The sequence below is a fragment of the Myotis lucifugus genome, unplaced genomic scaffold (genome assembly GCF_000147115.1).
Source record: "Myotis lucifugus unplaced genomic scaffold, Myoluc2.0 scaffold_4451, whole genome shotgun sequence".
Taxonomy (NCBI): Eukaryota; Metazoa; Chordata; class Mammalia; order Chiroptera; family Vespertilionidae; genus Myotis; species Myotis lucifugus.
The window spans coordinates 1-11,985 of NW_005875499.1; the positions used below are offsets into that span (position 1 = coordinate 1).

General features: G+C 61.7%; 1 protein-coding gene across 1 annotated transcript; it reads left to right on the forward strand.

The window, feature by feature from the left end:
- Positions 1-177: 177 nt before the first annotated feature.
- On the forward strand, positions 178-11,866 carry CCDC27 (coiled-coil domain containing 27; the record flags this gene model as incomplete). Its single annotated transcript, XM_023749251.1, has 10 exons — positions 178-436; positions 1,772-1,882; positions 2,253-2,410; positions 6,093-6,295; positions 7,198-7,252; positions 7,523-7,847; positions 8,108-8,238; positions 9,855-9,932; positions 10,121-10,333; positions 11,762-11,866. Coding segments are annotated over exons 1-10 (1,638 nt in total), but the record flags the coding sequence as incomplete, so codon positions are not given.
- Positions 11,867-11,985: the final 119 nt, after the last annotated feature.

The following is an 11,985-nucleotide window of genomic DNA, read 5'->3' on the forward strand; positions in this document are numbered from 1 at the left end:
AGGTGGGGTGTCTTGGGAAGGAGCAAAAGGGGAGAAGAGAACTTGGGAAGGGCAACGCGGGGTTCAGGCGGCCGCCATGTGCCGAGAGCGACTGGAGCGCCCCCGCCACCCCGGGGCTCACGACACAGACGACGGCACCTGGGCTCAGCCCCGCAGTCCCTGGAGCAGGTCGCCCGCATGGCCGTCAGCAAGCGAGTGGCTGGCAGGGAGGGGACAGACCGCTGGCGCGGCCCCGGGCGGGACCAGGCCCCGGCCACCCCGGCCTTTCTCTCCCTGACTGTCTCCCTGTCCCCGCTCTGCCAGAGCGAGTTCCTGCAGGACGCCAGCCCCAAGGACAGGACCTTCCTGCTGGAAATGGAGGAGCTGCGCAACATGTTCCTCCAGCGGCCCGGCTGCCCGCAGTTCTGCACCCGGGCCACCTCCATGTCCAGCTCCGGTGAGAGCCCCCCGGGGCCCAGACACGCCACCCTCCCTGCCGGGGCCGGGCCTTCCTGGTGGCCAGGGGCACGGGGCAGAGTGCGGGGCGTTCAGGGGGAGGGAGTGGGAGATTCGGGAGGGAAGCTTCTGGAAAGAGCCCATGAGGCTGAAGACGTGCTGAGGACCAAGCCTGTGGGCCGGGGCCCCGTCGCGCCCACCCCTGTGACCTGAGGCTCAGAGGCCGCTGAGTGCGTGGTGGGCACAGAGGGCCTCTGTGCAGCAGGCACCGCCCCGCCCTGCGGGTCCCGGGCCCCGGTGGCTCCCCTTCCCCACACCCTGTGGCGATGGTGGGTCTCAGCCAGGACCCCACCCGCCGTCCGGGCTCTAGGTGCCCCCTCAGGGCCTCAGAGAGCATGACTTGTGGGCAGGTCATGGGAAGGGCAGGGGCCCAGGTCCTGGGGGCGGGTGGGGGGTAGAGGGGGGGTGTGCTCACAGGGCCGGTCAATTAGGGCCCCAAAGGCTCAGAGGAAGCAGGCTCTGGCGGGAGGGGGCGGGTTTCGGCGGGACCTCGAGGGAAGCCGTTTCTGCAGAAGGCCACTTGGACCTGTCCTCCCGGGAGGGGAGGCGCCGGTTTGCAGACATTCCCTTGTGCCCGGCGTGCTGTGGGGGCCGCGCTGTGTGGGCAGCAGCTGCCATCGCGTTTGAATTGATCCCCAGGGTTCAGCCCCTGCGGCCACAGAGACAAGTCTTTCTTCTCAGCTGAGGTTTATAGAGAAATGGCAGAGAGCCCGGCCGGCGGGGCTCAGGGGCTGAGCATCGACCTATGAACCAGGAGACCAGGAGGTCACGGTTCCATTCCCGGTCAGGGCACATGCCTGGGTTGTGGGCTCCATCCTCAGTGTAGGGCGTGCAGGAGGCAGCCAATCCGTGATTCCTCTCATCATTGATGTTTCTCTCTCTCTCCCTCTCTCTCCCTCTCCCTTTCTCTCTGTAATTAACTTAAAAAGGATGAAAAGAAAGAGAGAGAGAGAGAGAAGTGGCATAAGGCCATGGCCGGTGTGGCTCAGTGGATAGAGCATCGGTCTGCAGACCAAAGGTTCCTGGGTTTGATTCCCATCAAGGGCACATACCTCCGTTGCAGGCTTCTCCATGGCCCAGACCCTGGTGCAGGAGGCAATCCATCGATGTGTTTCTCTCACATTGATATTTCTCTCTGTCTTTCCCTCTCTCTTCCACGCTCTCTAAAATGAATGGAAAAATACCCTCGGATGAGGATTAACAAGAAAAGAAAGGGCATAAAAGGCCTGCCCCACCCAGGGCCTGGGGAAGCCGTCAGCGCGCTCTCACCCTGCAGGGATGACCTCCACCACGACCTTGCCCGTGGAGTGCTGCCTGGGCTCCAAGGCCTGGAAGCCAACCAAGGACTCAGTCTCCAGCCAGCAGGACTTGGACATGAAGGTGGACGGTGAGGGCAGCGCCTCCTGGGCACAGGGGTCCTCCCCTTGGGCCCCCAGCCCCAGGGCCTCTGCCTGCACCTGCTGGGCCCCTGCTCCCCAGCACCACCTGCTCCCGCTCCAGGGAACGCCCTTCCCACCTGCCACCACCTGCCCGGCCGTCCCCTGCCCCCTGCGTAGGGGCCCAGGAGTCTGCAGGCTGCTCTGTGCCTCCCCCCACTTCCTCAGTGACACACGGCTGGGGCGGGGTGTGGGGTTGGGACGGGGACAGCAGCCCGGGCCCTGGAGGCCTGGGGAGCCCAGCTGGGCCAGGGAGGGTTTCTCAGGGGTCTCGAAAGGGCGGCACCTCCTGGGAAGAGCCCAACGCCCGCCTCCCCGCAGGGCCCCTGCTGCCCGTTAGCCAGAGCGCCGGGGAGCTCGAGTACCTTCGGAAGAAGAGCGGGTCCCAGCAGCTGAGCCCGGCCGCCAGCAGCCCGGCGCTGGACCAGAGCCACCTGAGGAAGCGGGTGCCCTGGTACATCTCGGTCATCCACGAGAAGGTACCGCCGCGAGCAGCTGGCCTGGGTGCCGCCCAGCTCCGCGCCCCTGTCACCAGTGGCTCCGCAGGACAGCTCCGCTCCTGCCGGAGGCTGCTCCGCCCTCGCCCCAGGCTCCCTTCTAGAATCTGTCAGCTGCGCGCGCAGGTCCCCAGACGTGGTCCCGCCGACCCCAGTTCCCTCCTTCGGCATCTGGGACTCAGAGGCTCCCCGCATGGGCTGGCCCCTGCGCATCCGAAGCCCAGAGGGTGGCGCAGAGCCTCGCCCTCACCAATTTGCAGGCAGCTTGCGCCTCACCCGGCGGCACAACCTCGGCCCAGTCCTTCCGCTCGGAGCAGATGAGCTCAGAAACCTCTGGGGGCGCAGCGTCGGCCTGCGCCCAGCTCCCGGCGGAGCCGTTATTTCCCACTCGACTCGGAGGGAGCCTTTGTCGGTCTCGTAATTCCTTTGTTTGAATTTGGTGGCAGAGTTCATCCGATCTCATAATCAGAGGCGGGATGCGTTCTCCTCTTTCCTTTTCCCGTTCTCTGAAAGAGTTTGCGTAAGACTGGAGTCATTTCTCTGAGAAATTCTGGAGTTCGTCACTGAGAACGTCTGTGTGGAGATCTGACAGGGTGGGTGTCAGTCCGGCCGGTGTGGCTCAGTGGTTGAGTGTCGACCCAGGAACCAAGAGGCCACAGGTTTGATCCCCAGTAGGGCAGCTGATACACGATTCTCTCTCATCATCGATGTTTCTATCTCTCACTCTATCTCTCACTCCCTCTCCCTCCTTCTCTCTCTCAAATCAATAAATAAAACATGTTTTAAAACAACGAATTCAATTCCTCTTAAGATGTTCAGATTTCCTTTTCCCCCGGCTTCAGGTTGGGTGAGCTATGGTTTCCTAGGGAGGTGCCCATTTCCTGGCAATTTTCAAATGCATTCACCTGACCCCTGCGTCATAGTCTCTCGTTCTCCTCCCCACGCAGGCGGGAGATTTCGGGGGAGCAGCCTCTGTCGTTACTGACACCGCGGACCCAGGCCCGCTCTCTCCCCCTCTCCGTCGGTCCTGTCAGAAGTTTCACCGTCTTTTCTTAGAATCCGCTTCTGTTTGGTTTTTTAAGGTGGTGACGCGTTGATGATGGTCATGGCCACGAGCAACAGGAAGTGTTGGGTAGTGGGCGGGTCACAGGGGGGCCTGACCGGGTCTGTTAGCGGGGGCCCAGGAGGACTCACTTTACACGGATTCCCTAACTTCTGCCTCTACATTCCAGGAGAGCTGTCACCCCTTAGAAAGTGTTGCTACCCCTTGACCAAGCCATCCCACTCTGGGGAAGTAGCCCGAGGATATAATTAGAGAGAGCCGCACAGATGCAGTGAAAGGATGTTCTTCTCAGTGTGGTTATCCATTCCAACTGGGGACGGACATGACCAGCACATGCGTGTGAGCCTGCCTGGGAAGGGCTGCAGGCTTGGCTCTCTCTAGGAGCCCCTTCGGACTTCTTGGGGTCTCCTCCTCTCATCCCTGCCTTCCTCTGAGCTGTCACAGGGGAGTCTGCCTCTTCTGGAGGCAAGACAGCCACGTGCAGCAATCCACGCGTGTGTGCAGACTCAGCGGCCCCGGTGGAAGGAGCACCTCCTTCCTGCATCAGTGTCTGATGTGGGACACATGTGCGTGTCTCAGTCACCCTGTTGTAGAGACCGGAGGAAAACCAGGCAATGCTGTAGAGAAATGGAGGTACACAGCGGACTCAGAGGAATTAGTTCCCAAGTCTGAGCAAAGAAACATGCAGGCAGCTTCTCCTTATATCTTTCTGGTGTCTTTGTCCCCCAGATATGGACTATGCTTCCGGTCCTTTGGCAGGCTTTGCAAAGAAGGCCCCAGGTGTTGGGGGTCTTGAGACCATATCTAATGGTCTGGCCTGGCACCAGCGCGAATAACGCCCCCCCCTCTGGGGCTGTGCACTGTTCATAGTTTATGGCCTCAGTATTTAGGTAACAGGTCTTGCAAGACCAGTTTCTGGGAAAGAGGCAGTGGCTTAATTATAGGTTATCAAGAATGTACACTGGACTTGATTCAGATTGCTTGCCCCCCCCCCCCCATCAAATATCAGGGTTACATTTGGAATTAGCCTTTTAGACTTCTCAACCAGGGCCAGGGTGAAGACATGATTTCTGTATGACTACTTGCCCCTCTAACCTAATAGGACCAATAATTCCCACGTCCCCTTCAGATTCTCCAAGTGTTAAAATGCTGCCATGTTTGCTTCGTCCTCTCCTCCCTCTCCCTCATTATACCATTCATTCTTGTACTTAATCTACACTATTCCTTTCCCTCTTCATTCTTTAATTTGCAGCTCTTTTTCAAATTCTAGAGATGGATACTTAGTACCTAATTGTCTTCCATTATTTTCTCTAATAGATGTATTTTAAGGCTATACATTTGTCCTTAATTACAGCTTTAGCTGCACCCCACTAGTCTCAATATGTCCAAGTGTTCATTATTGTTCAGTTTAAAATATTTTCTAGCTTCCTCTGTGACTTTCTCTTTGACTCGTGGGTTGTGTAGAAGCCCACCACCTTATTTCCAAACATTGGAGGATTTTCTCGTTCCCTTTCCTTCCAGAATTCTGTCTGGAAGAATTCTCTCTAGTGTCTCTAAATTCATACGCTGCGACCTGCGTGGCGGGTTTCAGGATGACCTGCAGGAGGGCCGACGCACAATGAAGAGACTACACGAGAAATATGAATTTTTAAGGCGCGGGAGGCCAGGTGGAGCCTCTTGCAAGAAGAGGAGCCCGCAAGTCCGGGTCCTGCCTGCTTTTATTCAGTTTGGTTACACACTTGCTCTTTAGCAACGCATGCAGGCAGAACAGAGAGAATGGAAGGTCAGCAAAGCTCGGTGAAGTTTACTAAACAATGTCAAGACAATCAGGTCAGGAAATCGCCCCGGGCCATCGCCGTTGCCATCACCGTCGCCAGAGCCGCAGGAGCGACCTATGCAGGTGTCAGCCCTGCTTTCATGCTAATGCTGCTGTGGTGGCCCCGCCTTCATATCTGCTGGGGACCAGTTCTTTCTGTTCCCTGTGTGTCCCAAACACCCCATCTGTATTGCGTCTCCAATGTTGAAGAATCTAGGGCATTGGGGTGCAGAGACGGGAAGTTGAGGGCAGAGGAGCCCTAGGGGTGGCCTGTGGAGTTTCTGGTTGAGTGTGGGCTGCACAGAGGACGTGTCCGCAGTCACAGTGGGCAGCTGGCCAGGAGCCAGGGTGACCCTCCCCGGGAAAGGCTGTGGTCAGGACCCGGCTGCAGGAAAGAGGCACACGTCTTGGGCTCAGGGTCTTGGGGTCCCAGAGCAGCAGGCCGGCTCTGCCTGGGCCTGGAGCTGCTGTCCTGCTGATGGCTGGACGGGGTGAGGAAGAGTGTGGTTGTGGCCCTGGCTGGCGTGGCTCAGTGGAAGAGCATCGGCCTGTGGACTGAAGGGTCCTGGGTTAGAGCCTGGTCAGGGCACCAGCTCAGATTGCAGGCTCAATCCCCAGTAGGCGGCATGCAGGAGGCAGTCGATCAATGATTCTCTCTCATCATTGATGTTTCTCTCTCTCTCTCTCTTTCCCTCTCCCTTCCTCTCTGAAATCAATAAAAATATATTTAATTTTTTTAAAAGCGTGTGATTGGTGGGCACTCAGGGCTGCCGTTCTCTGCCCAGGACCACTGCCTGTCCACGCTGGTGGAGGAGGTGCAGCGCCTCGCCAAGCTGAAGGGGGAGGTGCAGCGGAGGGACGAGGAGATCCTGGCCCTGCAGGAGGAGCGGGAGGCGCTGAAGAAGCAGCTGAAGTATCTCCTCAAGAGCAGAGGCCAGGAGCCGTCCGTGCACCAGGTGAGCGGGGCCGGGGGCCGTCCGTGCGCCAGGTGAGCGGGCCGGGGGCTGCCACAGCATCCAAACCTCCCGGGACCCTCAGGACCCTCGCCCCGCCCACCCCGCTTGTCCTGGACGGTGGGGGCACTCAGGCTGGGGCTCAGGATTTGAGCCAGAAGCTGAGGAGAGGCGATGGGAACACGATGCAGAGGAAGAGCCACGCGCTGCACAGGGCCCTGCGCTCGGCCGCCCGTCTCTCCCGGGACAGGCCGCGGCGCTCGCTGGACTCAGGCCCGTCCCTGTGGGGTGAGGGCCGGCTCCTCTCATCAGGAGGGAGGGCGCCCTGCAGGCGGGGTCCCCAGACTGGCCTGGCTGTGCCCTGAGGCCTCGTGACTGGGGTTACCCTGACCTGTCCTGACTGTGGGACGGGGAACACCAGTGTCCTGCCTGTCCAGTGGGCTTAGGGGTGCTGCCTCCCAGGTCGGGCGGAGGGCTGACCAGGGCAGGTCCAGGCAGGGCCGGGTAAGCAGCCCCCCCACTTTCTAAGACCTCATTTATCTCATGCCGAGGCTGCAGCCCCACTTGACGCCGGGGCACATGAGTGGGGAAGGGGGTGTTCAGACCATCGCCAAATCCCACGAATGGGCAGCTGGCGGGAGGGGGCGCAGGAGCCCGGGGAGGCCTGGCAGCGTGGCCCCGCCTCCCGGGGCCGGGAGGGGGTGCAAGTGGAGAGCTGCAGGGGAGGTGTCCAAGGCTGCGCCTCCATCCTCCAGCTGCTCCCGGGCAGCCACCTGCTGGCGCGGCCCCTCCTCCCGCCACGCAGGGGCTGCGGCCGCCTCCAGGAGGGCAGGTTGTGGGTGCATCACCTGGGAGCGGAGGGGCGTGTGCGGCCCTGAGGCCCGTGGCGTGTCCTGCAGGAGTGGCTCCCGGAGTCCGGCTCACGGCCCCTGGGCAGGCTCAGCATCCTGAAGGACTTCTGCAAGGAGGACGAGCTGCACAGCTGGCGGCAGGTGCGGGCGGCGCCAGGGGCGGGTGACCCCAGCCTCACCTCCAGAGTCGCGGGGTCCCACCTGCAGCCCCACCTGGTCCCCCCTCCCACCCCCCCAGTGCAGCCCTCAGTCACCCTGTAAGGGAGCAGGTGAGGGTGGCGGGCAGGTCCCACCTGGAAGAGCAACTCCAGCCCCCGCCCGGGGTGCGGGTCCCTTGCAGCAACCCCCCCCCCCAGGCGGGGAGGCCAGGGCCTCCCCCACGGCCCTGCCTAGTGGCCCCTCCATCCCCAGATGCAGGAGGAGTTCGTCCTGGCGGACAGGGCCGGGGGCGAGGAGGAAGAGGCGGGCCTGGAGGGGGAAGCCGAGAGGGACCAGGGCGCCGTGGGCAGGAAGGAGGCTGAGGGTGAGGAGGGAGAGGAGGAGCCGCAGGAGCTGGAGCTGGACGAGGAGCGGGAGGCGCAGCAGGACCAGGAGGGCGGCGGCCTGAAGAGGTTCAGCTGCGCGGACGACGCCTTCGAGGAGGAGCTGATAGCGCAGCTGGAGGAGTACGAGCAGGTGATCCAGGAGTTCCAGCTGGAGCTCGGGGTCGCCAGGACCAGATACAACCTGGCCACAGGTGGGCGTGCGGGCGCCAGGCCGGCCAGCCCCCAGGCCGAGGCGGGATGTCCTGCCCCCCCACCCCCCACCCACAGGCAGGACAGGCTCAGCTCCCACCCCCACCTGCAGGCAGGACGGGCTCAGCCCCCACCCCCACCTGCAGGCAGTCCCTGAGCCGGGAGCCCCGCGGGGAAGGGCGGGCGGGATGCCCGGATCAGGGGCAGGCCCCCCACTGGCTCCGTGACCCCGGCTCTCTGGCCCCCCCCTCCCCCCCCGCAGGAGCCTGCATCTCTCTGCAACGGCAAGTGGACCGCCTGGAGTCGCAGCTGCAGAAGGTCAACATGGAGCACGAGCTGCTGCAGAAGGAGCTGCGGGAGCGGAAGCATCAGCTGCAGGCCATGACCGACAAGGTGCGTCCTGTCCTCCGCCTGCCGCCCCGCACAGCCCGGGGGGCAGCAGCTCCCGGGGAGGCACTGAACTCAGGGGGCCGATGGGACTCTCCCGGGGCCCCAGGGCGGGTAGAGGCGGGTGGGGGGAGCGCCCAGCAGGCCCCTGCCTCCCCTGCCGCCCTCCGGCCCCAGCAGCCACCCTTCTCCTGGCCGCTGGGCCCCCAGCCGTTCCGCAAGCACCTGCAGGCCGAGTCCCGGGGAGCCCCGCCACGCTCAGCGAGGTCGCCTCCTTGCTCTGCGCTTTGAGTTGAGTTTTGTAGTTTTTCACCCGCGTCGCTTAGAGCACCCCAGTCCCCAATCTTCTGACGGAAGCAGGAGTGTCCCGGCCCCCCTCTCCCACTGCCGCCCCCCGAGGCGACCACCTTCACCTCCGGTTTCTTAGGGACCCTCCCCGCGTCCCAGGTGAGGTGGCAGCACAGCCAGGCCCAGTTCCCACCTCTCAGCATCACCCTGGCCTCCCGGCCTCCCGGCCCCTCCCGGTTCCATTCCATCAGTCAGAGTTGACTCGGTGCTGACACCTATGGGCAGTTACTGGTAGCGCAACGAAACGGAACCGCGTTTGCAAACCGGTATCATCATGATTCATAAAACGTGTTACTGCGGCTGCATCCACATTTCCCGCTCTTTTCTCTGGGGCACATCCTGCTGTCATTTTAAAAAATATATATTTTATCAATTTCAGAGAGGAAGGCAGAGGGAGGGAGAGATAGAAACATCCATGATGAGAGAGAATCATGGATCGGCTGCCTCCCGCACGCCCCACGCTGGGATCGAGCCCACAACCCCAGGCATGTGCCCTTGACCGGAATCAAACCCAGGGCCCTTCAGTCCGCAGGCCGACGCTTTATCCGCTGAGCCACACGGGCCAGGGCCCTGCAGTCCTTTGAGAAAAGATGGGGGTGCAGGGGATTGGAGAGGGGCCTGTCTGGAATCTCTTATTCTCCCATCAGCAGTTCCGTTGGCTCCAGGGCCCGGTTTGGGAAGGGCCTTCCCTGGGGCGGGTCAGATGCCCCTGGACACGGGCGGGAATTGGGGGCTTTCTTTCCTGGGATGGGAAGGCCTCGCGGGAGCCCCGTGGGGAAGAGGGTGCGGCTCCACCGTCAGCACCCACACCCCCATCTGGAGTCTGGGGTCTCTGCCCCTAACCGAGCCCCGCATCTCCCAGCCCAGACCCCCGCTGGACCCACACATCCGGGCTCCCGCCGGGTGGGGAAGGGGCGGACACCTGGCAGCTCACGGCTGGGGGTGTTTCTGAAACTTCCTCCCTCCAAGCTCCAAAGGAACCGGCTCCCCCACTTCCCGAGACTTTTAGGGGCTTGGGAGGGCGGGCGGGCTTGTGCTCGGCTCTCCCTGCCGTGGTCTTAGGGTTCTGTGTTTTGGGGTTCGCTTTCCAACACCCTCATGTTGTAGTGCTCTCCTCCTCCTCTTCCTCCTCCTCCTCCTCCTCCTCCTCCCCTTCCTCATCAGAAACACCCCGGCTCTCACCTTCCTGAGGCTCAGGGAGGGAGAAGCCAGAAGTGGGGTACCATCCACCATCTCCACCCGGAGCCCCCTGAGCCACCCCCTCTGCCTTGCAGTTCTCCAACCTCCGGGAAGAGAAGAAGCAGAAAGAGGTGATGGGGCTCATCGAGAAGGACAACCTCCTCCTGCGACAGGTGACGGCGGGGTGGGGAACCCCGCCTGGGGAGCTGGGGCCGCTCCTGTTAGGCAGCACCCCACTCGACACACTCAGGGCGCAGGGGCACGCAGAGGCCCCGCCCCATCCCTGGGTCCCGATTTGTCTGTGGGGGAGGCGGGGTGGGGACCTGTGGGCCTACTCCTCCGCCCCCTGCCCCGCCCCCAGCAAGTGTGGGAGCTGGAGCAGGAGCTCGCCACGCGGGAACACGCTATCACGGAGGCCGAGGCCAAGGCGGACCAGCTGCAGGCCCAGGTGAGCCAGTGCCAGAACCACCTGGAGCGGCGGAAGCAGCTGCAGGAGCAGGCGCAGGGCAAGATCGAGATGGCGCAGCAGGCGGAGCAGCAGGTCCGGGTGGCGCTGGAGAGCGCGCAGTCCAGGGTACGCCGCTCCCTCGCCCCCCGCCAGCAGCAGGGCCCCGAGCTCCAGGACCCCCGCCCACCTCGTCCACAGTGGGGACCCCAGGGGTTCTGATGTCCACAGTGAGAGGGTGGAGTTTGCAGGAGGGTCAGGGGTCAGGGAGTCTCCCGGGTCAGAAGGGAGCTCCTCTGGGGAAGGAGGTGGCCTGGGGTCCCTCTCAGTTTTATGATTTTTTATTGATTTATAAATATACCAGAGGCCTGGCGCACGAAATTTGTGCACTGGGGGGGTTGTCCCTCAGTCAGGGAGCCCTCGGGGGATGTCTGACTGACCGCTTAGGCCCATGCCCCGCCATCAGTCAGACATCCTTAGCGCTGCTGGGGCTTCTGGCTGAGCGGCGCTCCCCCTGTGGGAGCACACTGACCACCAGGGGGCAGCTCCTGCATTGAGCGCCTGCCCCCGGTGGTCAGTGTGCATCATAGCGACCGGTAGTTCTGCCATTCGGTCGATTTGCATATTAGCATTTTATTATTTATAAATATATAGTTGTATTGATTTCAGAGAGGAAGGGAGAGGGAGAGAGAGACAGAAACATCAACAATGAGAGATAATTATCGATCGGCTGCCTCCTGCACACCCCCCACTGGGGATGGAGCCTGCAACCAGGCATGTGCTCTGACCGGGAATCGAACCATGACCTCCTAGCTCATAGGTGGACACTCCACCACTGAGCCACGCCGGCCGGGCTGATTATATTTTTTTAATCATGTGCAGGTTTTACTTTTTTAATTAAAAAAGTTGGTGAGGCCCTGGCTGGTTTGGCTCAGTCGGCCTGCGAACTGAAAGGTCCTGGGTTTGATCCTGGTCAGGTCACAGGCCCAGGTTGCAGGCTCGATCCCCAGTGGGGGGCGTGCAGGAGGCAGCGATCCATGATTCTCTCTCATCATTGATGTTTCTCTCTCTCTCCCTTCCTCTCTGAAGTCAATAAAAAAATATGTTTTTAAAAAAAGGGTCCCTTTAAAAAAAAAAAGTTGGCGAGGCCCTGGCTGGTTGCTCAGTGGTTAGAGCGTCAGCCTGCACAGTCAAGGGCACGTACCTGGGTTTCAGGTTCAGTCCTCAGCCCTGCCTGGTCTGGGCACGTGCAGGAGGCACCAGATGGTATCTCTCTCACATCAATGTCTCTCTCCCCCCACTTCCACTCTCTCTAAAAATCAACGGGGAAAAAATATCCTCAGGTGAGGATTAACAAACAACAAGCTGGTGAGGTAGAGGGTCCTTGCGTGAGGCCACCCCAGGCCTGTCTAGCTCGCAGGTAGACGCTGTCCCTCCAGCCTCAGTTTACAGTTCCTGGGAAGGAGGGGGTCCCGCCTCTGTCCCCCCGACCCGGTGGTGGGTGGGCCCCTCCACCCGCCTAAGGCCAGCGGCTACTGTCCCTTCGCTCGCTCGCAGCTTGAAAGACTGCGAAACAAGATCATCCAGGCGGCCTTCAGCACCCCCGGGATCAGATCCTTTGCCAGCGAGATCTCTGACAACGACATTCTGGATGCCTTGCAGGTATGACAGCACCGGCTGCAGCCTGGGCTGGGGGAGAGGCCGGGACGGGCGCTGGGTGGCCCTGCTGGTCCCGCAGGGTCTCTGTTCTGGGACGGGGACTGTCCAGGCAGAAGGGACCA